The 22,622-nt window shown below is 39.8% G+C and overlaps 1 protein-coding gene and 1 pseudogene across 2 annotated transcripts in view; one reads left to right on the top strand and one right to left on the bottom strand.

The window, feature by feature from the left end:
* STIM2 (stromal interaction molecule 2) overlaps positions 1-16,810 on the bottom strand; it is a 153,243-nt gene extending 136,433 nt beyond the window's left edge. For both annotated transcript variants that reach the window (XM_074395977.1, XM_039468489.2), the window contains exon 1: positions 16,316-16,810. In XM_074395977.1, the coding sequence (XP_074252078.1) occupies positions 16,316-16,724 (409 nt within the window). In that variant the 5' untranslated portion in view covers positions 16,725-16,810. The remainder of the gene's footprint in view (positions 1-16,315) is intronic.
* Positions 3,357-4,076, top strand: LOC101053210 (protein PIMREG pseudogene; annotated as a pseudogene).
* Positions 16,811-22,622: the final 5,812 nt, after the last annotated feature.

The following is a 22,622-nucleotide window of genomic DNA, read 5'->3' as shown; positions in this document are numbered from 1 at the left end:
CACTGAAGGTGATGATAGTAACAGTAACAACAGAGCTACACTCAGGCCAACTAACTCAAAACTAACTCAACCTACCATACTAACAGTGTGACAGAGGAAGTATACCCATTTCTAGACATAGCTTCTTCTATCATTCAAAAATTATAAGAAGGGGGGGAAAAATATCATCAAGAGATAAAGCAAACAACAGAACCAAACAGAGATTATTCAGATGTTGGAACTAATCAGAGATGCTAAAATAACTATGTGATTCATAAATATGTGAAAAGATCTAAAGGAAAAGATAAATATGCTAAAGAATCTGAACAACATAATGAACAGATAGGAAATTTTAGCAGGGATATGAAAACTATAAGAGAATCAAATGGCAATGCTAAAATTAAAAATAAGAATGTATCAAAAATGGAGAATCCCTTTGACAGGCTTATTCATGAACTCAGGTTAACAGAAGTCACCAACTAAAACAGAAAAAAGAAGGGAGGGGTATTTTTTAAAATAAAGAAACCATAAAAGGGCACCATTATCACATAGTCTAACATATACTTAACTGGTGTCCCAAAGGGAAAATAAAGAAAGCAAAAGACAAAAGAATTATCTGAAAAGATAATGGCCACTATTTTCCAAAATTAACAAACGACAATCAAGATCCAAAAAGGTCAGAAAGCCCTCTTAAAATTGGTTAAGTTATACTTACCTTAAATCAGGCAAGTCAAAGAAAAGGTTAACACAAAAAACATAACTTGAAATTACTAACTATTGGAAAGTACATATGTAACAGATATTGTAAAAATACTTTCTATTACGTATAAAAAGACAGCATTCTATCTACCATCTGCACATGAAAATAAACTCAAATGGGCTAAAACCGAAAAAAAAGATGATAAAAGAAAAAAAAACCTGAACTGTAAAGTATAATCCAATAATTAAACATAGACTATAGTTTTCTGCCAAAAGCCACCAAACCAATGAAGACATTGACTATATCACTTTGGCCAAAAAACTGTCAATTTTCAGCAAGTACATTAAATGAAAGCATTCAGTTATGAGTTACAAAAACAATTATTGTATATGAATTTAGTAAACCCCCTGGATGACAATTCCACTTTGTAAAAATTCTATTACCTACAAATTTATTTATGGTTTTTCATTTCCATTATTGTGAGAACTTAAGTTAGAGTAACTGGAAAAAGAAGGGATCTAGAGATTGATAAGAGTAAAGCAAGGTGGAGCCAGTTTTAAGACTTTAAAATGCAAAGCTGAGTTAAAGGAAACCTAGGTAAAGTCCCACTTGGCCTTAAAAGTGTACCTCTGTGACTGAAAAGTGGGAAAATGCTACGATCCAAAGACATACCTAAGTGGTGGGACCAGAGCCAGGAAAGACTGTCAAACATCCTCATGTCTCTTAATATAAAGGCCCTAAAGGAAGAATTCGAATTTTACCAATACCCTGCTCCTTGAGAGGTTTCATCCATACTAGTGGGGAACATTCAAAGACTTCTTAAATAAGTTTAGCGCAAACCTTTTCCATTTGATTCATCCAAGTCAATCGACATGTCTAAAATTGTGGGGACCCCTAAGACGTGTGAATCAACAATTCCATGTAACCAAAACAAGACACCTAGCTTTTCATGGAATGGATGCTCCTTTGTTTACACACTACCTAATACAGGCGAAAATGGGTTTAGAACTATCTCATAAGCTACAAAAGGAAATTCTGAACTCTTCCTAATAATAAAAGGATGATAAATGGAAACTAACTTTTCTGAATTACTAATTCAAAACCTGCAAATTATTACTATGGTATTTTCTCTTAGCAAATATAAACATTAATAAGGGCATTTGTGGGGCTACAGACTCTCACTCTGAAGTCAATTTTTCCTAAAGGTCTGTTTTCCAATTTGAAATTTTGCTAGGATAAGATTTTTCATAAACATCCCCATAATAATTAGAAAGGAACTGTCTATAAATATATCATGTCTTGCTTGAGAATTTGTATTTAACTAAAAACAGCTCCCATTTATCTAGAAATCTTGAAGACTAACTAAATACAAAGACTTATCTTTTCATTCCTACCAAGTCTGTTCTCATGTTGCTACATTATCAAGCAGAGACCTGAAACTCATAACAGCTTCTTACTCCTTTACTAATCTAGAATATGAAGAAAAAATAATCCTAATTATTAACATATTCAGGACTTATGATAACTATAATCCTATAAGACTATAAGATGAATATTAATCTATTCAGGGCTTATCATGACTACCAGCCACCGGCCCAAAAACAAGCTTAAAGACTTCAAAATGTAAAACTAAATTTTTAGTATACTATAAAAGGTACCAGATAATTTTATAAACATGTTTAAACAACTCATAGATTATTCATATATAAGTTCAGTTATATTCAGAAAACCAGCCTATGTGCATATTTCTATAAGATTTTAAAACAGATCTCATAAAAAATACTATATAGCATATGACAAAAATAACACAAAACTAGGAGTTAATAGATCTGAGTTCTAATTCTAGGTCTGTTACAGCAAGTTAAAGTTGATACTAAATTAAGAATATCGATACGCTTTGTATAAACCTCAAAGAGATTTATCATTGTGACTGTATAACTGATACTATAAATGAGTTAAAAGATTAATAAATAAGACCAATGTGCCATTCAGCTTCAATTAAAGGAATCCAGAAACTAGTGAATACTGAAATGCATAGCAATCATAATATAAAGAAGCCACCAATTTATTCTAAGATCACATATGCGTGTAACAAAACTACAACTGCCCAACAAACAACTACAGTATTAAAAGTAAAATCATGACAGCAGCAACTTCACTAGTTTAGTTTTCTCCTATTTCTCCAGCACCTAAAAAGTATCTGCTGTCTAGCACATAGTAGACCTTCAAACACCCGTTGAATAAATATCCCCCACAACTAAGTGGCACAATGTAACCTCACAGTCTATGCCTAGTACTTGCTGATTTTACTACTTCCAATTTCATATTAACCAGCACTTATTTAATGTTCTTAAAATCTGTGAGACTACAAATCAAATTGTAAACTTTTAAATAATCCCATTCTTTTATTTCCCTAAACTCAAAAAGATATCAAATTATCAATTAAAAGATGAGAGTTCATAACTTAGGCCAAATGAGTAATATATTAATAATAACTACTCAGTTTATGTAAATCAAGAACTGAAAGCTGATCCTATAACATTTTTCCCCTAGAAGTTACCAGTCACCAATAAAGATATACCACAGTTCCTCCTAAAAGTACTTCCCAGTGGTTGGCGTTGGGTGGACGTTGGGGGTGCTGGGGTCTAGTGGTCAGAGAAGACTCTTGGGCAGGCAGATGGCTTCTCAATAGCAGAGCACAGGGGATTCTGTGTGCCGGAGATCTCTCCAGCACCAGGAGCAACTGGAAGACACCAAAGAGCTGCAACCTGTGGCCAGCCATCCAGGAGACTTCTGCCAGAGCCCTGGGTTCCCTGTGCAGACAGTTTCAAAGGAGGCTGCCCCTGACAGATGTCAACCTCAACCTCAGGGGAGGCCCTTCCAGAAAACACCTGGAAACCCCAGAGCCAGGGCAGTAGAGCCTCCAGGCTGCAGCTCACTCAGCTAAGAGTGCCTTGGGTGCCATGCCCCAGAGAATCCAGGAGGCCTGCCGAAGTGACACCAAGTGGCTGGTGGAAACCCAGATGAAGGTCAGAAGGAGGAAGAGAGGGGAACAGAAAAGCAGTGGATCCCCAACTTACGGCCTGAGCCAGAAAAGCACCCAGCTGTCTGGAGGTGCCCCTATCCACTCAGTCGCTGACACCTGGGAGAAGGAGCATCACCGCCTCTCTGCCCGGATGGGTTCATATACCTACCCACTACGGCGGTTAAGGTGAGAAGCTGCCTTCCAGAGCCCCTACTTCTCAACAGAGCCCCTCTGCTCTCCCAGCGAGACTGACAGTGACCTACAGCCTATGGAGTCAGGAATTCAGCATCTCCAGAAGCTGTCCCAACAGCCAGACGAAGTCATTTGGGCAGAAGAGGTGGTGACATGACCGTCTCTCTCATTCATGACTGAGGAAGTGTCCTGCAGAAAACAAGCCCTGTCTGATCACCAAGACTTCATACCCAAGGATGTCTGTGCTTCCCTATGAGCTTCCTGGAGGAAGGAGTCATTAGTAACCCTGGACCACTGCTAGCAAGGACCTAACAAGGGGCCCAGAGCCCCCCTGCTCCGGCCACATCTAGCACAAATTATTTCATTCAAAACTAATATGGTAGCAGTGAGAATGTAAACAACTTTTTTTTTTTTTTTTTTTTTTTGAGATGGAGTCTCACTCTGTTGCCCAGGTTGGAGTGGAGTACAATGGTACAATCTTGGCTCACTGCAATCTCAACCTCGTGGGTTCAAGCGAGTTTCCTGCCTCAGCATACTGAAAACCTCAGCATACCTGGAATTACAGGTACCCGCCATCATGCCTGGCTAATTTTTTTATTTTTATAGAGACAGGATTTCACCACGTTGACAAGGATAGGCTTGAACTCCTGACCTCAGGTGATCTGCCTGCTTTGGCCTCCCAAAGTGGTGGGATTACAGGCATGAGCCACCGCACCTGGCCTGTTACCCTCTGAATTAAACCCAAACAAGGTAACAAGGTCTATGAAGCTCTGTACCTTCCCTCTTCTATAGCCAGATCTCATCCAACATTCTCCCCCTCTCAAGATGCTGGGTCCAAATGATACTCTTTCACTTCTTCAAATAATTCTAATTCTTTCTTGCCTCAAAGCCTTTGTTTGGAATGCTATTCCCCAATTCTTCAGACTTGGCTCCTTACTGTCCTTCAAGATGCCACCTTAAATGTACCCTTCTAATAAGTTTTTTCTAACTAGCCTACCTAAATTAAAAAGTGTCCCGACATTATTTCCTATTTTATGTCTCTTTCATTTCTTAATAGCATTTCTCACAACTCAAAATAGCACTTGTATTTTCCCAACTGAAATGCAAGCTCCATGGGAACAAAAATGTCAATCTCATTCATTTTTGTGTTCCCCAGTACTTACCATATGCCTGTAATATACCTGATATTCATATATTTACTAAGTAATTTCACATTTTAAAGAAATCATTCTCTAAGCCTATTATTAAATATGTCAATATGCATACATATCGATAAAAGACTTAAAAAAACAAACTTTTGATGTTATCTTTGTTATTATTAGCTGCTGAAGCAGATGTATTTTCTAGATTTACTTTACAGTATGTTCTAAATTTTTTAGAATAAACCTTTAAACTCTGAAATTGAAGATTTTAAAGTCTAACATTTCAACTGTAAAATGCTTTAAATCTTTAAATCATATAAAATAATGAAGGTACCAAATGACTCAGGCTAATGTTGCAACTAATTTTTTAAAAATATCACGTAGCTTTTCAATGTCACTGTCTATACTTAGCTTCGTATTTCTACAGTTTTAACTCAACTCGTACCATTTCATGGTCTGGTTATCTTGATCAACTTACTGCTTCAAACTATGTCTTCATACGTTTTTAAATGCAACATAAAATACATTAATAACACTCAATAAATCAAAGCACATTTCTACAACTATTCTACCTCTGTACATACAGATAAAAAGAATAATGTTAAGTCAATAATACCTGAATACTTACCCTTGCCAGGCTCTATTCTAGGCATACATAGGGTAATTCATTTATTCTTCACACCCCATTTTAGAGATAAGGAAATTTAGGTACTAACAGACTAAATTATCTACCCAAAATTACAAAACCACCATCAGACTGGGATTCAAACTCAGGAAATCCTGCTGTAGTCTAGAGGCTATGCTCTTCATCACACTACACCAAAGTGGAAACAGGCCAGGCACAGTGGCTCACACTCATAATCTAAGCACTTTGTGGGGCCAAGGTGGGAGGACTGACTAAGCCCAGGAATTTGAGACCAGCCCTGGGCAACACAGCCAGACTCTGTCTCTGCCAAAAAATAAATGACTACTGTGAAAAATGCTGAAAAGAATATAGCAGGAAAAAAGTGGAAACAGACTTATGGCCCCATTAAACATTCGAGATACAAGATGCTATGCTTCTTAAAAACTGCATTCTGTCATCCTTGTATTTATGATAATAAAGCACAAATTACACACTTATCAAAAAGCATTGAACAAACCGAGTCAAAGTCTAATTTTTAAAAGGCATATTTAGTACAAATTACTGGGCCTCAGATATATTTTATATGAGCTGTATTCCACGATTTCAGAATATTTAATAGCAAAATTTTGTTGTTTACCAAAAATAAATGAAGCAGAAACTCATAAGGCCATTGGACAATAAAGATCTAGAATGTAACATTAATCACAATGCCATGTCTGCTACTTCTCCAGCCTCATTTCCTGATTCAACTCCAGAAATACCTTAAGCTTTGACATAAAGATCCTTGGCACTGGTTCCCTTTAATGTACGAACTATTTGAGAGCAATCCTAAATTTCTGTTATACATCCTAACTCATGGAGATAACCTCACAGGGATTCTCTAAGGATCACATTGGATGAAACATGCAAAATGCCTGGCAAAAATTTAAATCCCACATGCAAATACGGATGATGCTGCGCTGCAGACAGGCCCAGCACTGACTCTGTCATCCTGGGTATTTGGTAATTTACAATCACATTTAGCATTCTCAAATGGCAATGCCTATAATAATCATCACTCCCACTCAGCTTCCTCACTTCACACCTATGGCTTTCCACCATGCCTTTCTCTATTGGATAAACTCATACATTCTCAGCACACACTTCTACTCCGGATAGTTTTAAGAAAAATGTATTCACTAAAGACCTGCATCTCCACATCAAAATTAGTAACCCCATCTTTGTAATTCAGTAAAATACTGCACATAGCCTTGGGCCCTTTTACCCTTATCACAATGTATCATCACCCTTTAAATGAGTATGCTTTCTAGTAGACTACAAGGTAGGGTGAATATCTTACTGATCATGAAATTCCAAACACCCAACTGGTGTCTGGCACACAGGACTCACTGAAAGTTTTTGTTTGCTTGCTTGTTTTTTAATGAAGTATACAAAAGAGTGAGTAAAAAGGAATGATACCTGAAAACATGTACATTATATATCAGTTAACAATTTTTTAACTATACTTATTTATAATTACACTGTTCCAAAGAAGGGAGAGAGCCTTTTTTTTAATACTGCAAATATATAACAAAAACTTCCAATAAATATTCTTATATTTGTATAACTTTAGTGAAGCATAATGACAAAAAGTAGATATAGTTAAGGCATACAATTTGATGACTTGATATATGCATATATTATATTCACCACAATGAATTAATTCACCTAAGCCATTACATCACATCCTTATTTATTTATTTTTTTAATGTGTTAAGAACTCTTAAGGTCTACCCTCTTCACAATTTTCAGATACAGTATATGATACTATTAACTATAGTCACATTGTTGCACATTAGATCTCCGTAACTTATCTACATTGCATAACTGCATCTTTGCACTCCTTGAAGAACCCCTCTCCATTTATCCCTTTCCCTAGCCCCTGGTAACCACCATTCTACTCTGTTTCTGTAAGTTTGATATTTTCAGATTCCATGCAGTATTTGTCTTTCTATGTCTGTGTTATTTCACTGAGCACAATGTCCTTCACATTCATCTATGTTGCTGCAAATGGTAAGATTTTCTTCTTTTTTAACACTGAACAACATCTCATGGTGCGGGTGCATGTGTATTTTATTTACGCATTCATTGACGAATGCTTAGGTTGTTTCGGTATCTTGGCTATTGTGAAAAATGCTGAAAAGAACATAGCAGTGCAGATATCTGTAACAGACATTTTCAGTAAACGTAGCAAGAATACTAGATAAGCTAACACAGTAGTGGCCTTTTAAGAAACAAAATATTTATACATATTTTTAGATTATGCAATTCATTCTCAGGCAATTTTCAGGTTTACATTAAAAATACTTTTTTTAAATTAGCCATCTGTGGTGGCTCATAGCCTGGGAGGCTGAGGCAGGAAGATAGATTGAGCACAGGAGTTTGAGGCTGCAGTGAGCTATGATCATGTCACAGCACTCCAGCCTGGGCAACAGAGTGAGACTATATCTCTAAAAATATATAAATAATAAGTGTTTTTAAGTGGGCAATTTCGACTTTACATCTCTAGTTACTCACACCATAGCTGGCATAAAAGAGTCACTAAATAATGTTTAAAACTCTATGCACACGCATACATATTCATGAACGACTGGCTTTTCTCACTTTAACCCTCCACAGTTATTTTTAGGACTCATATAACAAACCTAGAACCAAACAAACTTTTTTTTTTTTCTGAAGACAGGGTCTCACTTCGCCCCCCACCCCCACCCCAGGCTAAGTGCAGTGGCCTAATCAGGACTCACTGCAGCCTCAACTTTCACCAAGCTCAGGTAATTCTCCCATCTCAGCCTCCCAAGTAGCCAAGAATACAGGTGCATTATCACCACGGCCAGGTAATTTATTTAATTACTATTTTTTGAGGAGATGGAGTTTCACCATGTTTCCCAGGCTAGTCTCGAACTCCTGGGTTCAAGCAATCTGCCCATCTTGGCTTTGAAAAGTGCTGGGATTACAGGCATGAGCCACAACGTATGACCCAAAACAAACATGGAATAAACATCAGAGGATAGAGTTACAAAGTAAATTCAAAAACAGCAAGGTGTATCTACAATTGCAGTTTAGCTTTTTTTTCTTAATTTGGTACCCAGAAGAAGTAAACAGCGAGGCTTAATACAGTCTGAACACGTGTGGCAAAGCAGAAATAAGAGCCAAACATGACAACAGTTCAAAGCAGTGGGGAAACAGAGCAAAAATTACATACACGCCATGAATTAAAAGGTTAGAGATTTATTGCTAGACAATAGGAATAAAGAAGACAGATTAAGATTATTTAGTTATTCAACATCAGATTTTTTTATAAAAAGAAAAAAAAAAAAGACACAAAGACAGTAATAGAAAACACAGACCTGTGCAACTTGCAGTGTGCTGAGGAGTAGACAACAACTTCAAATACGGGTTTAAAAAGCCTTTTTTACTTACTGAGAATATTTTAAGAAACTACAAATCACCTTCACTACCCTACACGGTTTTGATGGTTGTTTATAATGAGATTGTTTAGTATTCTGCAATCACATAAATAAGATATTCACTTGAAGTATTTTTTTAAATTAAAATCCCAGCACTTAATTCAATAAAATAGTTTTTGAGGTGTTTCGGTTCCACGTAATGTCAAGTTTAGGAAATCAAAGAGGAAGAGAAAGTAAAAATGACTAGAGAAAAAAGAGTAAGTTACACAGAGGCCAAGATCCATAAGCACACATAAAAACAAATTCATACGCAAAAAGAAACACTTAGACAGATAGAGATACTTGGGCTCTGAGATGAATGTTAGTACAAGTAAGCTGTGCTTGCCAGGCTCTGTGGCTCCATTAGCCTGTGTGTACTGGAGGGGAGTTACCATTATCTTACGAAAACATTGAATAGACATTATTAAACATTCTTCAACTGCTCCTAGCCTTAATCCCGAAATTGTTTCACTTTAAAGGGTAAGACTGACAAACGCTAGTACAAAGGAAATTACTCTCAGGACTGCAGCCATGATGCTTGTGCTGTATCACACCAACGGCCAAATGAAATAAAGCCAAAAATCAAATCAATCATTGGCTTGGGGTTCCTTATCCCCAATGTAGAACTTTCCTAGTAATGAAGTTCTCCGAGGAGGAAATGTTCAGCTAGACTAGAGGAACAGGAGGCTGAGAACAGACTTAGGAGGGAACCGATCTTAAAATCAGCAACAACGAAACTAGTCAAGGAAAAGTTACTAAAGGTAGAAGTAGAAAGTGTCTAGAAAGACTGAATAGCCAATGGATACTAAAATAAAGATCTAGATGGATAAACAAAAGAACAAACCATTTAGATTTGGCATTAGAAATCATCATCTATAGATCAAGCTTGAAATTCACAAGGAATGAAATTTAAAAGTTAATATTAAAACAAATTATATGCCAGTCTTTGAAATATTGCTATTCACAGCTGAGAGGTCGGGAGAGACTTGAACTCTCTGACTTATAACAATAGTTCAATCTGGAAACACTTATTATTTTTACACGTGGAATTCTAAAAGCTTTATATAAGCATTTTGTGGCAAATATATTGTCTTTGGATATCGAAAGATTTTTGGTTTTATTTGTCAAACAATTGACAAATATATTTGCAACTGTTTTTCTGTTAACAATTTTCTGAATCATCACATAAGCCCAATTATATTTTTTTAAAAACTAAGCTTTATATTAATAAATGAGCACATTTTAAATAAAGAAGATTCTCTATCACAAACAGTATGTTTCTTCTTGGATTTTTCAAGGGCTCATCCTAATTTAAATCATTCTACAAACTCTGTATATTTAAAACTAAAGGTAATGTTTATTTCTTAGACTTCATATAAATAGCCAGATTCCTTTCTAAGCTAAGAATAAAGGCGATTTTATAAAATTTCCTCTGAACATTTTCACAGTCACTCCGTAACGTGAACTCTCAAGACCCCTCCTTTTATGGAGTTTCCTCCTGGCGCATCCTCATCTCTGTTATATCCTCATTGCCATCCACTCGGAATTAGCTTTCTCAAACACAAAAGGTACGTCACCCCCATCTTCAAAAACCACAATGTCTCTCACCGCCTAATGACAGGATATAGATTTGTAACTTCAAGAGTTTATTAACAAAACACCCTGAAAGTTCAAAATGTCTTTTATCTTAAAAATTAAAATAAATGTACATTTTCCCTAACATGTGCACATTGATAATCTTTTAAATAGTTTTATATCTCCCAAATAATCTAATAAAATGGATATGTCAAGAAAATATATCTTATTTGTCCTGGGTTTCCCATTCTTCCCAGTATACAGCTGAGTATCCCAGTTTTAGATGTACTGACATTTTGATACATACTAAATACACTAGGGAACTGTAAAGCTCTTTATAATTTGGCCCCAACATTCTTCCTTCTTGCATTCTCCACTACTCTACACACATCTTATACTTAACTCTAAAGAAAAGTATTTACCCCTATTCTTGCATATGCCTCCTCCCAGAAAGCCTTTTCACTCATCTCTACAAGAAGTCCTAGCTATATATCAAGGTCCAGCTCAAATCCTGCCCTCCTCCAGGTAATATTCTCTAACAGCCTCTTCCTTTCTCCTACAGCTTTCGGTCCATTGTGGTGCATCACATAATGTTTGTATAAAAATGCATACAACATACCAGCTAAGAATCCAAGCTTTGGAATCAGAAAAGCCCAGGTCGACCTCTAACTCTGCTACCTACCAGACGTGAGCTTAGACAAGTTACTTACAACCATCCAGCCTGTTTCCTAATCTACTGTATGAAGATAAAGATGGCAACAATAAAAAGTGAGGACTACTTGTGAAGGAGGTAAGAGGAGGGGTAAGGGTCCAAAAACTAACTACTGGGTACTATGCTCGGTACTGGGGTGACGGGATCATCTGTAACCAAAGCCTCAATATCATGCAATATACCCATGCAATAAACCTGCGCATGTACTCCAAGCATCTAAAAACAAAATTGGGGGGGTGGGAAACAGTAGTTATCTAACAGGACTAGTCTCAGAATCAAAAACAGGGATGTATAACATAAAAAGCACTTAGCACAATACTAACACATAGAAATAGTTTAATAAATGTGCCTGTTATTACCTCATCTGAGTCCAAAACATCAGACCTACATCTTACTCTTTTTTTTAATTGTTTATCACTTCTCTTTTGTGGTATTCTGCTTGTGCTTAATAATTATTTAGTTAATAAAACCTGATCAATTCAGAAGTAAACTCCCAGGTAGACCTTAACAAGGTAAGGTCCAAACTCTAGCAAATGTCAAAAAATGGCTTACTATCCATATTATTAGCAGTTAGTTTTAGAATTAGCTTAGCCAGGATATACATTAACTATCACAATACATAAATACAAATCTCTGAGGATCATTGTGAAAGTGTTCACACCACAATTACCGTCAATGATTAGGCCACTAACAAAAATCCTTGATATCATTATGCAAAAAGAGCCTAAGTTAATCTGAAAATACTAGCATGTATCCAGGCGCAAAGCAAGACTTTGGCAAGCTAAATCATTCTTGTGTCCTCCTTTTGCGTAAAAGTCAGCTAAATCTGGACCCACTTTTCCAACTGGCCCTCTGAATTTTTCCTGTGCTATGAGATTCCCAACAGAGGTCAGTTCTGCCATGGTATTCTTAAGAGTACCACAGGATACAATGTTTCCTAACCAATTAGATGACTACAAATTCTTAAATGTTCAGAATTGACTAGGTCAAACAGATACAAGCAGATTCTTTAATCCTGTAGTTAGCAACAATAATACTAGTACAGCAATGGCCAAAGACTGGTGATGAAAAGCACTGGTAATGATACTAAAGGTAAAGAAAAAGAGGATACAGTCAACAATGGCTTTAGGAAGTTCAGAAAGAGCAACACCACAAGAGGAACAAAGGTTTCTCACTCTATCTGAATCCACTTTGAATCTACTGTCACAATGTAAACACTAACATGTGTAAATTATTTGTAAAATATTACTGGAAGCAACACATTTATATCCCACAGGCAAGCCAACTACTAATAAAAATAAATAAGGCAATACCATTTACTGGGTAAATGTTAGGAATACAACTGATTTCATTAAAAGTTCAGTTTAACATTTTTTCAATGACAATCATGCTAATTAGAGATATTTCCATCTAAATTAATGAAAGCCCCACAACACAGATGTGTGTAACGGTACTGGGTAAAGTGGCCATTGTAAATGGTATTATACATTGAACTAAGAATATATTACATTTTAATTGAGATTTTAATACTTCTGAGACATGTTTTTATATATGTATATTTCCAATAACATGCCAAATCAGTAAAAGGGTATTACCATTAAGATAAAACCTTGATATAGGCACTACAGAATGCTACTTTAGTCCATTCTTTAAAAAGAACAGAGGCAAATAGTTTCAGTTAAAATTTGTTTGTAAAAATTCTGAACCAATTAATTCCCTAAGAAAATAATTTAATGTTTCAATTATTCTGCAAATGTTGTTTGTTTCCCTTTTATACGCTATTTCTCAGGGACCCTATCTAGATGAGATCGATCACACCCTACCAGGATCAATTCACCAACTCTAAATCTGTTAGGCAAAGAAGAAAAAAAAGTAATATTTTGAGTTATTAAAACACTGCTTTAGAATACAATCAGCAAGCTCCATCATCTATCCCTAACTTGCTTTAAATTTCAATCACTTTCAAAGTGTCCTAAATATTTAAGTACTGTATATGTAATTTAAAACCCTTAATATATAATATCACAAAGATTGGTTCTGTCTCATCAAAAACATTTGTATACTGAATTCCGAAAAGGTCGTATTTAAAAAGGAAAAGAAAACATAAACCTGTATTCATTATGACAATGGATCTGTTTATTTGGATCTGTCATAGCTTCTCACAGTTGGATTGCTCAAATAATTTTCAGTAGTAATAGTTTATTTGAGCAAATAAACACAGGGTAAATAATTTAAAGGCAATTTGTTCTTAAAATACACTAAATCCCTAAAATAAAACACTTGAGAGGCAAACTGCAGTGAAAAAGAATTTTTTATAGATGTTATTAGTAAAAGGCAAACTCTTACGAAGTTTCTAAAGGTAAGTATTAAAAATACCAATCTCGAGAGAAAAACAGAAAAGTGATTTTGGCTGTCATTTTGCAGAGCTATTAAGAATTCTCACAGCTAAATCACAACTTTAATCAGGAGCCAAAGAGATCAATTCTTTTCAGAATGCTTTCAAAAATTTTCAATTTTCAAAATTCACATGAAGTTTAGTTGTCTTATTACTGATGCTCTACTCCATCTCTATCCATTAACGCAGCCTAGAATCTGACACCACACCACAGTATTTTGTAAATTCAGTCTACGGTTTTACTTCCTGAAGGGTACACTAACGCTAATAAATTAGATTCTAGGCTTTGCATACCATTTACAAATAGAACCATAAAAGAAAGCACTATACATACAATCTTAAGAATGGGAAAGAGCCCTGTAGATGCCATATAGTTCAAAGAAATTTTCAATATTTTCTAACTTTACAGATTTTCAATTTATATTTACCAAGATATGACTATTTACGTAAACTTATTAAAATAACAATTTAATTTATATATTGTGTAGTTTTATGAATTAAACTTTAAGTGGAAATGTTTAACCCGTTAAAAATCAATATTCTGACGCAAGGAAAGGAAAAGAACATTAGAAATAATTCCAGGGTATTAGTCTAGTAAACTTATTTTAAAGCCCTATGGCACAAACTCATTTTGTGTGATACATCGGATTTTTCTGCAATAAAAAATCACCTTTTCCCCCAAAGCCTTAAAGAAATACAGAGAAATTTAAGTCTTAAAAAGGATTACAAATAGTTTATTAAAATAAAATTCCATCTGAGCAATTTTCTTGATGTGCCTACACAGTATATACTTTAACAGTCAATAAATACTAAATTTTCTAAATTGCTTGCTTTTTTACCAATTATTTTTGACAAAGCATTAGCCAATTATTTATTAACCGAATTTTTCTGCTCGAGAAACCCAGAACCACTCTTATACCTTCTAGAAGGCTATATATTTCTGCTCCTTCCATTCCTACATGAGGCATTAAATCCTCAAATTATAGTCTTATCTAGCAACTTTCCTAATAATCACTATTCTTCACTATACTGTTATTTGCCACACTTTTATTTGTAGAATATACACTATTCAAGCATAAAGCTGTCTGACCTATCTTCTCACTCAAACTATACTATGCTCTTAATACTGATTATTCTATAATCGCTCTATCCCAGTAAACCAATTGGTAGGTTTGATTTATCAAGTTCCATTTAATAGGGCTTGATATGCTTCAGGGTAAAGTTAAACAAGCTGATCATTATGTTCTATACGCTACATCCTCCAAAGCCTTTCAAGTTTACCAACATCCTTCTCTCTAGAATAGTAAATATCCTATCATAGAACCCAAAGAATATTGCTTTGCTTTAAAGAATACAGTTCCACAGCACTTTTCAGAGAAGCTGTTAGTAACTTCCAGACGCCCGCTGGACTATCACTTTGGTTAAATTAATCATGGGTCACCTTGTGCCACTAACTTTTTAGTCCTACAATTATTGTAGGAAATCTACAGATCTACTTTAAAAATAAATGAAATACTTAAAAAAAAAAAAAAGAAAAGAAAAAGAAAAAGCACTATTTTAGTTAGCTCCATTACTTTTCCCAAAGAAATCAATTCAGGGTCCTTATGTCACTACTTTTACTTAAATCACAACCGATCAGTCGTACATAACAAAGGAGGCTTTTAAAAAGACATAATTTTGCACTTAACCTTATGAAACACGTTTCCAAGTTTTCAATTGCGAGAACGTTCCATATTAAAAAGGTGCTGGTGCAGTCATCAGAACTGTGCTGCCAGCTGCAAGCTCCGAGTATCCTGCACTTTGCAAATTTTAGGTATAATTTCTGTTACCTGCTGAGGTTTCTGCACCCTTTGTCACCTAGTGATGCTCCCACCACCAAACACTTTCCATCATTTTTAACGGCCTCCTTCCACCCCTCAAAAAATGCACAGTAAACTTGGGCGTTTCTGCGCACTAACACGGAACCACTAATATCACTAGGTATTATGGCTCTCAAAGAATCCTCTCTAGCAGCCTCCCCTGGGACGCTGTGCTCAGCGGGGCTTTGAACCGGTGAGACTCGCTGCCAGCTGCCTTTGCAAAAGCAACACCAGAGGCAGACTCAATACCGCAATGCCGCTGCTGCTGACTTTTTCTAACAGCTTCAAAAAAAAAAAAAATCACCCCAGTCCCCTGCAGACCCTGCTGGCTCTTCTGCAGCACGAAAGAGAAACCACCGCATTGCTCAGCTTGTAAGATCAGAGAGCCCGACTGAAGGGAGGGGAATCAGTGCCGTCGAGAGGCTCCGCGAGGGCGGGGTGTTGGGGTGAAAAGGGAAGACATCCGGAGTGCAGGGGACCGCGACAAAGCAGCAGCCAGGGCTCCGCATCGCGCCCTGGACGGGGCCGTGGAATAGCGGACGTCCGGTGGAGACGCTAGCCTCAGCCGGGGATGGGGGTCCCGTCGCGGCCCGCCAAGCCCCTCCCGCCACCCCCCCGCCCCTCACCTGTCATGAGCGCCGGACTATCGCCGGCTGCCGCAGCGGGAGAGGAGGCGGCTGCTGCGGCAGAGCCACTCGCTCGCCGCCCGCGGAGGTGCCGGGGCACCAGCTCGCATCCGTCCGCCGTACCGGCCACCAGCAGCCAGAGCACCAGCAACGCAGCCCAGCGCCGCCGCCGCAGCCAGCCCCAGGTTGTGCCGGGAGTCGAGGCAGGATGAGGGCGCGGAGGAGGAGCCGGGTGAAAGCGCAGTGGCGCTCCGGCCGCCTGCCCGTCGCCCGCTCCGCGAGGCGCCGCCACCGCCGCCGGCGACTCCGCCGGCCACCCCCGCCGCCTCAGAAGCCGGCTCCCGCTGGGCGCCAGCCTGGTCCCGTCGGCACCGGCGGCCTCCGGAGCTCTGATCCCGGCTGCGTTCATTGGTTCCGGTTATTTTTTTTAAAAAAAGTGGGGGGTAGAAAGGTACGGCGTCTTCAAGCGGTGCACGACACCCGCGCTGCTGCCGCGGCGAGACCGGGATCCGCTGCTCTGGCGCCGCCAAACACCAGCCCCAGCGCCCGCGCCGCCGCCGCCGCCGCCGCCGCCGCGGCGCATCCCCCCGCCCACTCCGACCCGCGCTGGTCGTAGTACCACGCTCCGCCGGGACGCCTCCCTCCCCTCGCACAGTCGCTCGCATACCAATCCCCCGCCTCCCTCAGGCCCTCCACGGCGCAGGCGCGGCGCTTCTGCACTGCGCATGCGCAGCACACCAGCCCCCGCCCCGGAGGCGTTCCCGGACGGACCTGAGTAGCGCTGGGTGGTTGCTAACCCGCCAGCGAGCCGCGAAGATAGGGGGCGGGGAAGAAGGAGGAGGTGTCCCCCTCCCTCATTCACGTCACCACCGTGAGGGGGTGTAGGGGGATACTAGAGGCGGAGAGAAGAGTCCAGACGTCCCACATCCTGAGGGCAAGTTACAGCCCCGGGGAGGGCACAAAAAGTAATTGCATGAGTCGGGAACATCTTGCAATCGGAAAACAGCGGCGTCCCCGTAATTTCAATATAGGTGGGGAGTTCAAGCGGCTGGCTATGTAGACGCGGTTAGCCTAGCCTAGCGCTTTATTTACTTGCCAAACATTTCACAAAGCGCATGCTATGTGTGTGTACCAGGCATCGCTGTAACTCCAAATTATCCTTTATCATCCCCGTTTTACGAATGAGGAGACGAAGGCCCAGAAATGTGAAATAACTTGTCCCCAATGTCCCACAGCTAATTCATGGGAGATGAGCCAGATTTAGCAGCCACTGAAAGGGCCGACTCAGAGAATCTGCTCTAGCTTCTGACTTTCCTAGGTTCAGACATTTACCTGAACTTAACACCTTCCCACCCCCATCCTATCCCATCAAGTCTTTGCTCCATCCTGAACCGGCTGACAGAACATTGGTGTAGACTTGTTTTCGCCAGCCTGGAATGAAGCAAAGTTCTTGTGCACCCAAGATCTGCTCTCTGTTGTAAATCCTGCTCAGATCCGGTCTAATTGGTTTGGATAAAGAACCGGAATCTTTCTCATCCAAACTAGCTGCCAGCATATTTTTTAAGGCTACCTCCCTTCAAATATAAAAGGAAACGTTGAATGCAATCTCAAATAAATTAAAAGCCCTGGAAGTTTACACACAAGGAGGCATTCTCTCTCCCAGGGGCACAAAATTGTTTAAAATTTGCAGATAAGGTTCTTAAACACGAAGGTCCTTTTCCTATTGGGTTTTGTTGTTGGTTTGATTCTGTTTATTAATTCGTTTGCTTGCTTTCCCAAGTCAAGAAGATACTCAAATTACATTATCCTAAAGTATTTTAGGCAGCCTGGCCAAGATAACCACAAGTAAAGTTTATTGTGGAAGGGCAGATGCACACTTTAGAAAGGAATCAAGGATGACTTTGAGGCTAAGTCAATCTATCAACAATTATTTCTTAGCAGACTTCTTGTGGGCATGGTGTCCAGGTGGTAATTCTTTATAGGGCAACAGGGAGATTATATTTCCCCTGCTAAAAGGCACAGCGATGAAGTCACACCAGAGTGCTGAGGGCCCATCAGAGAAGATAACTTTGCTGGGGACCAGAACAATATAAATAACAGGCTTGTTCCTGCTCTCCAGGAGGCATCATTTCATTTATTAAATGTTTACTGAGTGCCTAGTATGTGCCAGGCAGGATACTGAGTGGTGAGGGTTCAGCAAAGAACGAGAGACACTTGAAAAAGGCAATTAAGTCAGCAGTCAGGGCTATGAGATAAACAGCACAGTCCATGACAGAGGCATCTTACAATCTTTTTAAGGAGATAAAATTTACGCCCATTAAACAATTAGAGGCTAATACAAGGTAGTAATCAGTTCCTAAATGGTGTAGTGCAAACTGTGTTATAGCAGTAACAGTATAAAACCACGACGAAATTAACAAATCACAGGGGCCAGGCTTCTTTAAACAAAGATGATTTAGTATTTTTTTCTTCTTCTTCTTCTTTTAAAGATAGGGAGGGTATTGACACTGAGAGGGTAATGGATTTGGAGTTATAAGTGTTTTATTCCTCTCACTACTGGAACCAGAAAGGAACTAGGGAACTGGCAAGAACTAAAGAGACCATGGTCAGGCAGGCCAGAGGCCAGGAATAAACCCTCCACCGCAGATCATCTTTGCCACAGGTACAGAAGTTTCCAGCTGTTACATGAATAGCTGGAATGCACCTTGCTGAACAGTCACTGTGCATCATAGCATAAACCTAAGAACAGAAAGGAGAAAATCCATTCCTTTCCAATAAAAGCCCAACCTAGAATAATACATGCTTCTATTTGCAAGCCAAACATAAAACACAAGACTCCAAATGAGGCAACCGCTTACCTTTCTCCCCAGGTTTCCTGTCCCACCTCCACGCTTTTGTTTTCCCTTTCCTTTCCCTTGTTCTCACTACCCCAAAGCTTTCTCGTCTTCCCCCTAGCCAAATCCTATTCAACATGTACCCTGAGGCCCGTTTCCTTGGCACCTACCCGACTCCTACAGCCAGCCTATACCTCTTAAAAGTCCAAACTTCATGATGTGCCTTTTTTTTTTTTTTTTTTTTTTAACAGGACGTCTTCACCGTCCCATTTTCACCAAATCATGACTTCAAACACCTGATAGGCAGCATTGAGCTAGCTCTATAATCAGGCAAACCTGAAAAAACAGCAACTCCACCACTTTTCAGCTGTGTTACGTGTAGACAGGCTAAACTGTCCTCAGTGTCCCCACCTTTAAATTGGGGATCCAAAAATGCCCGCCCCACAGGGTTGTTAGGGGCAGCGAGAGAATAAAAGAACAGGAAAAGCCCTTGCCCGAAGCCCGGCACACAGGTACGTTGCCATCCCTCGGGGAGCACTGGCTCTGGGCGTGCATGCTAAGCGTGTTCTTGGCTTAGGGGAAACGCATCGCACTTTGCCCATATTGTCTGAGTTCATCTTACATATACAACCCAAACTACTGGGGCGCGCCCGGCACCGTCGCACAGCAGGATCCGTGCACCAGCTCCTCCCCATCCCGGAGACAAGCCTGCCCTTCCCAAGAGTCGGGCTCCCTCCCTATCTCCTTCCTCTCCCCATGCTCCCGCGCAGCCCGCACAGCCCAGGAGGCACCGCCAGCTCGGACTCGGAGAACCGGTTCCTGACCGGCGGGCGCGTCAGGGCGCCTGCGCCACCGCAGCCCCGCGCATGCCCGCCGCTTCCTGCCGGCTGCCCAGGTGCGCGAGTTCTCCAGCTCCTGGGTTTCCGGGACAAGGCGCGCCGGGACCCACCGGGCTTCCGGCTCGTACTCTATGGGCGGGGTGCCCAGCCGCCGCGAGATGACGTCACCGCGTGGGCGGGCGCGGCGGGCTGTCCGTTGGGAGTGCGGTGGGCGTGGAGCGGAGTCGTGGCGGAGGTGAAGAAGTGGGAAATTCCGGCGCCTCGCCCAGCCGCAGAGCGTCTTCTTCCCGCCTTTGATTTATCCGCGTGGCCCTGGAATGTCGGGACTGACCCGGCAGAGTGGTACAGCCTAGTTCGCTTGCTCTTCTTGGTGAAGCTCCTTGGAGAGCAGCCTTAGGTGGAAACCCTGTTATGTACCCAGTCCACAAACACTAACAAGGACTTGAGGTGCTGAGAACTTTAGAAACACCTCTAAAGTGATATAGACAATGTGGTGGCTGAAGCCCTAGCATAAAAATGGGGTCCTCAAATTGTTTAACAAATTAAAGCACTAAAAATAAAAGTGACACAATGGAAGTAACTCATTAGGAAAGTAACTCATTAGGAAGACCCTTGCTCCCTATACCCAGTAAAGCATGGGAGAGTCCTCAAGTGGTGAAGGTGGAAAAATTCACTGCTTTCTCTGGGAGCAGAGGAAGGAAGTCTTTTTAAGTGTCATTCATCCAGGATAGGAAGTCAAAAACTTTAGAATTAACTTACTTAAATAATTTTTAAAAGCCACTCAACAGAAGCAAGTCAACTTTGTCGGATAAAGCCCAGTATAGTCAGTGGGTATGTGGGGTGAGTCATTTATATTATTAAATAGGATATGTTTGCTCTATACTGCTTAATTTGAAGTATTACATGAATATTATTGATCACATGCTAACAGGGGCTGAAGCAATAGGAATGTTGACACTTTCCATAAAAAGAGGACTAGAATTGTGATTGAGCTAAAGTAAAGACAATCACAATGGAAAATGGTAAGAAAATGATGACATTACCAAAAGACAAATGATAAGTGTTGATGAGGATGTGGAGGAAAGGAAACCCTGGTATACTGTTAGTGGAAATGTAAAATAGTATGCCCATTTTGGAAAGTAGTGTGGAGGTTCCTAAAAAACTACAAATAGAATTATCATATGATCAGCAATCTCACTTCTGAGTATATTTCCAAAGGAATTGAGATCAGTATGTTAATGACATCTTCACTCCCATGTTCATTTCAGCATTATTTACAATAGGCAAGGTATGGAAGCAACCAAAATGTCCTTCAACAGATGAATGGATAAAGAAAATATCTGTATCTTTGAGGAGAGACATCCAAGACAGCTAATCACTAGCAGCTCGGGATTGTAGCTCCCAGTGAAAGTGCAGAGAACGAGAGGACACCACACTTTCAGACGAATTTCTATAGCTCATGGACCAGGAGATTCCCAGCAGAGGAGCCCCACGGGTTGCCAGCGCAACTCTTGTGGCCAGCATGGCAGTTTTGCCAGCACCTCAGCGCGGTGGTTCCTGGTGCAGAGTCAGAAAAGCACCATCAATCTTAACACCAGCTGTGCAGTGGGTTGCTCAGATTCTGGCGCTGGGAATCAACAAGTTGGATGTCCACTCAGAAACCTAATTAGAAAATCAGTAATTACAAAGACGACAGATCAGATAGATAAATTTATAACGAAGGGAAGAAACTAGCCTAAAAAGGCTGAGAATACCCAAAATCAGAATGCCTCTCCCTCTACAGGGGATCACAGTTCCTCATCAGCAATAGAACAAGGCCTCATGGAGAATGGGTGTGTTCCATTAACAGAAGCAGGCTTCAAAAGGTGGCTGATAAGAAACTTCTGTGAGTTAAAAGAACTTGTTCTAACCCAATGCAAAGAAACTAAGAACTTTGAAAAAAGGTTTGACTAAATGCTAACGAGAATAGACAATTTAGAGAGGAATATAAGTGAATTAATGGAGCTGAAAAACATAACATGAGAACTTCGCAAAGTATGCACAAGTTTAAACAGCCAAATTGATCAAGCAGAAGAAAGGATATCAGAGGCCGAAGACCAACGTAATGAAATAAAACGAGAAGACAAGATTAAAGGAAAAAGAATTAAAAGGAATGAGCTAAGTCTCCAAGAAATATGGGACTATGTGAAAAGACCTAATCTAAGTTTGATACGTATACCTGAATGTGACAAAGAGAATGAATCCAAGCTGGAAAATACTCTTCAGGATATTATTCAGGAAAATTTTCCCAACCTAGCAAGGCAGGACAATATTCAACTCCAGGTAATACAGAGAACACCACAAAGATATTCCTCAAGAAGACCAACCTCAAGGCACATAATTGTCAGATTCACCAGGGTTGAAATGAAGAAGAAAATACTGAGAGCAGCCAGAGAGAAAGGTCAGGTTACCAACAAAAGGGAAGCCTATTAGACTTACAGCAGATCTCTCAGCAGAAACCCTACAAGCCAGAAGAGAGTGGGAGCCAATATTCAACATCCTTAAAGAAAAGAACTTTCAACCCGGAATTTCACATCCAGCCAAACTAAGCTTCATAAGTGAAGGAAAAATAAAATCTTTTGTGAACAAGCAAGT

The sequence above is a fragment of the Saimiri boliviensis genome, chromosome 3 (genome assembly GCF_048565385.1).
Source record: "Saimiri boliviensis isolate mSaiBol1 chromosome 3, mSaiBol1.pri, whole genome shotgun sequence".
Classification (NCBI taxonomy): Eukaryota; Metazoa; Chordata; class Mammalia; order Primates; family Cebidae; genus Saimiri; species Saimiri boliviensis.
Note: the sequence above shows the minus strand (reverse complement) of the source record. Positions and strands in the feature narration are given on the sequence as shown.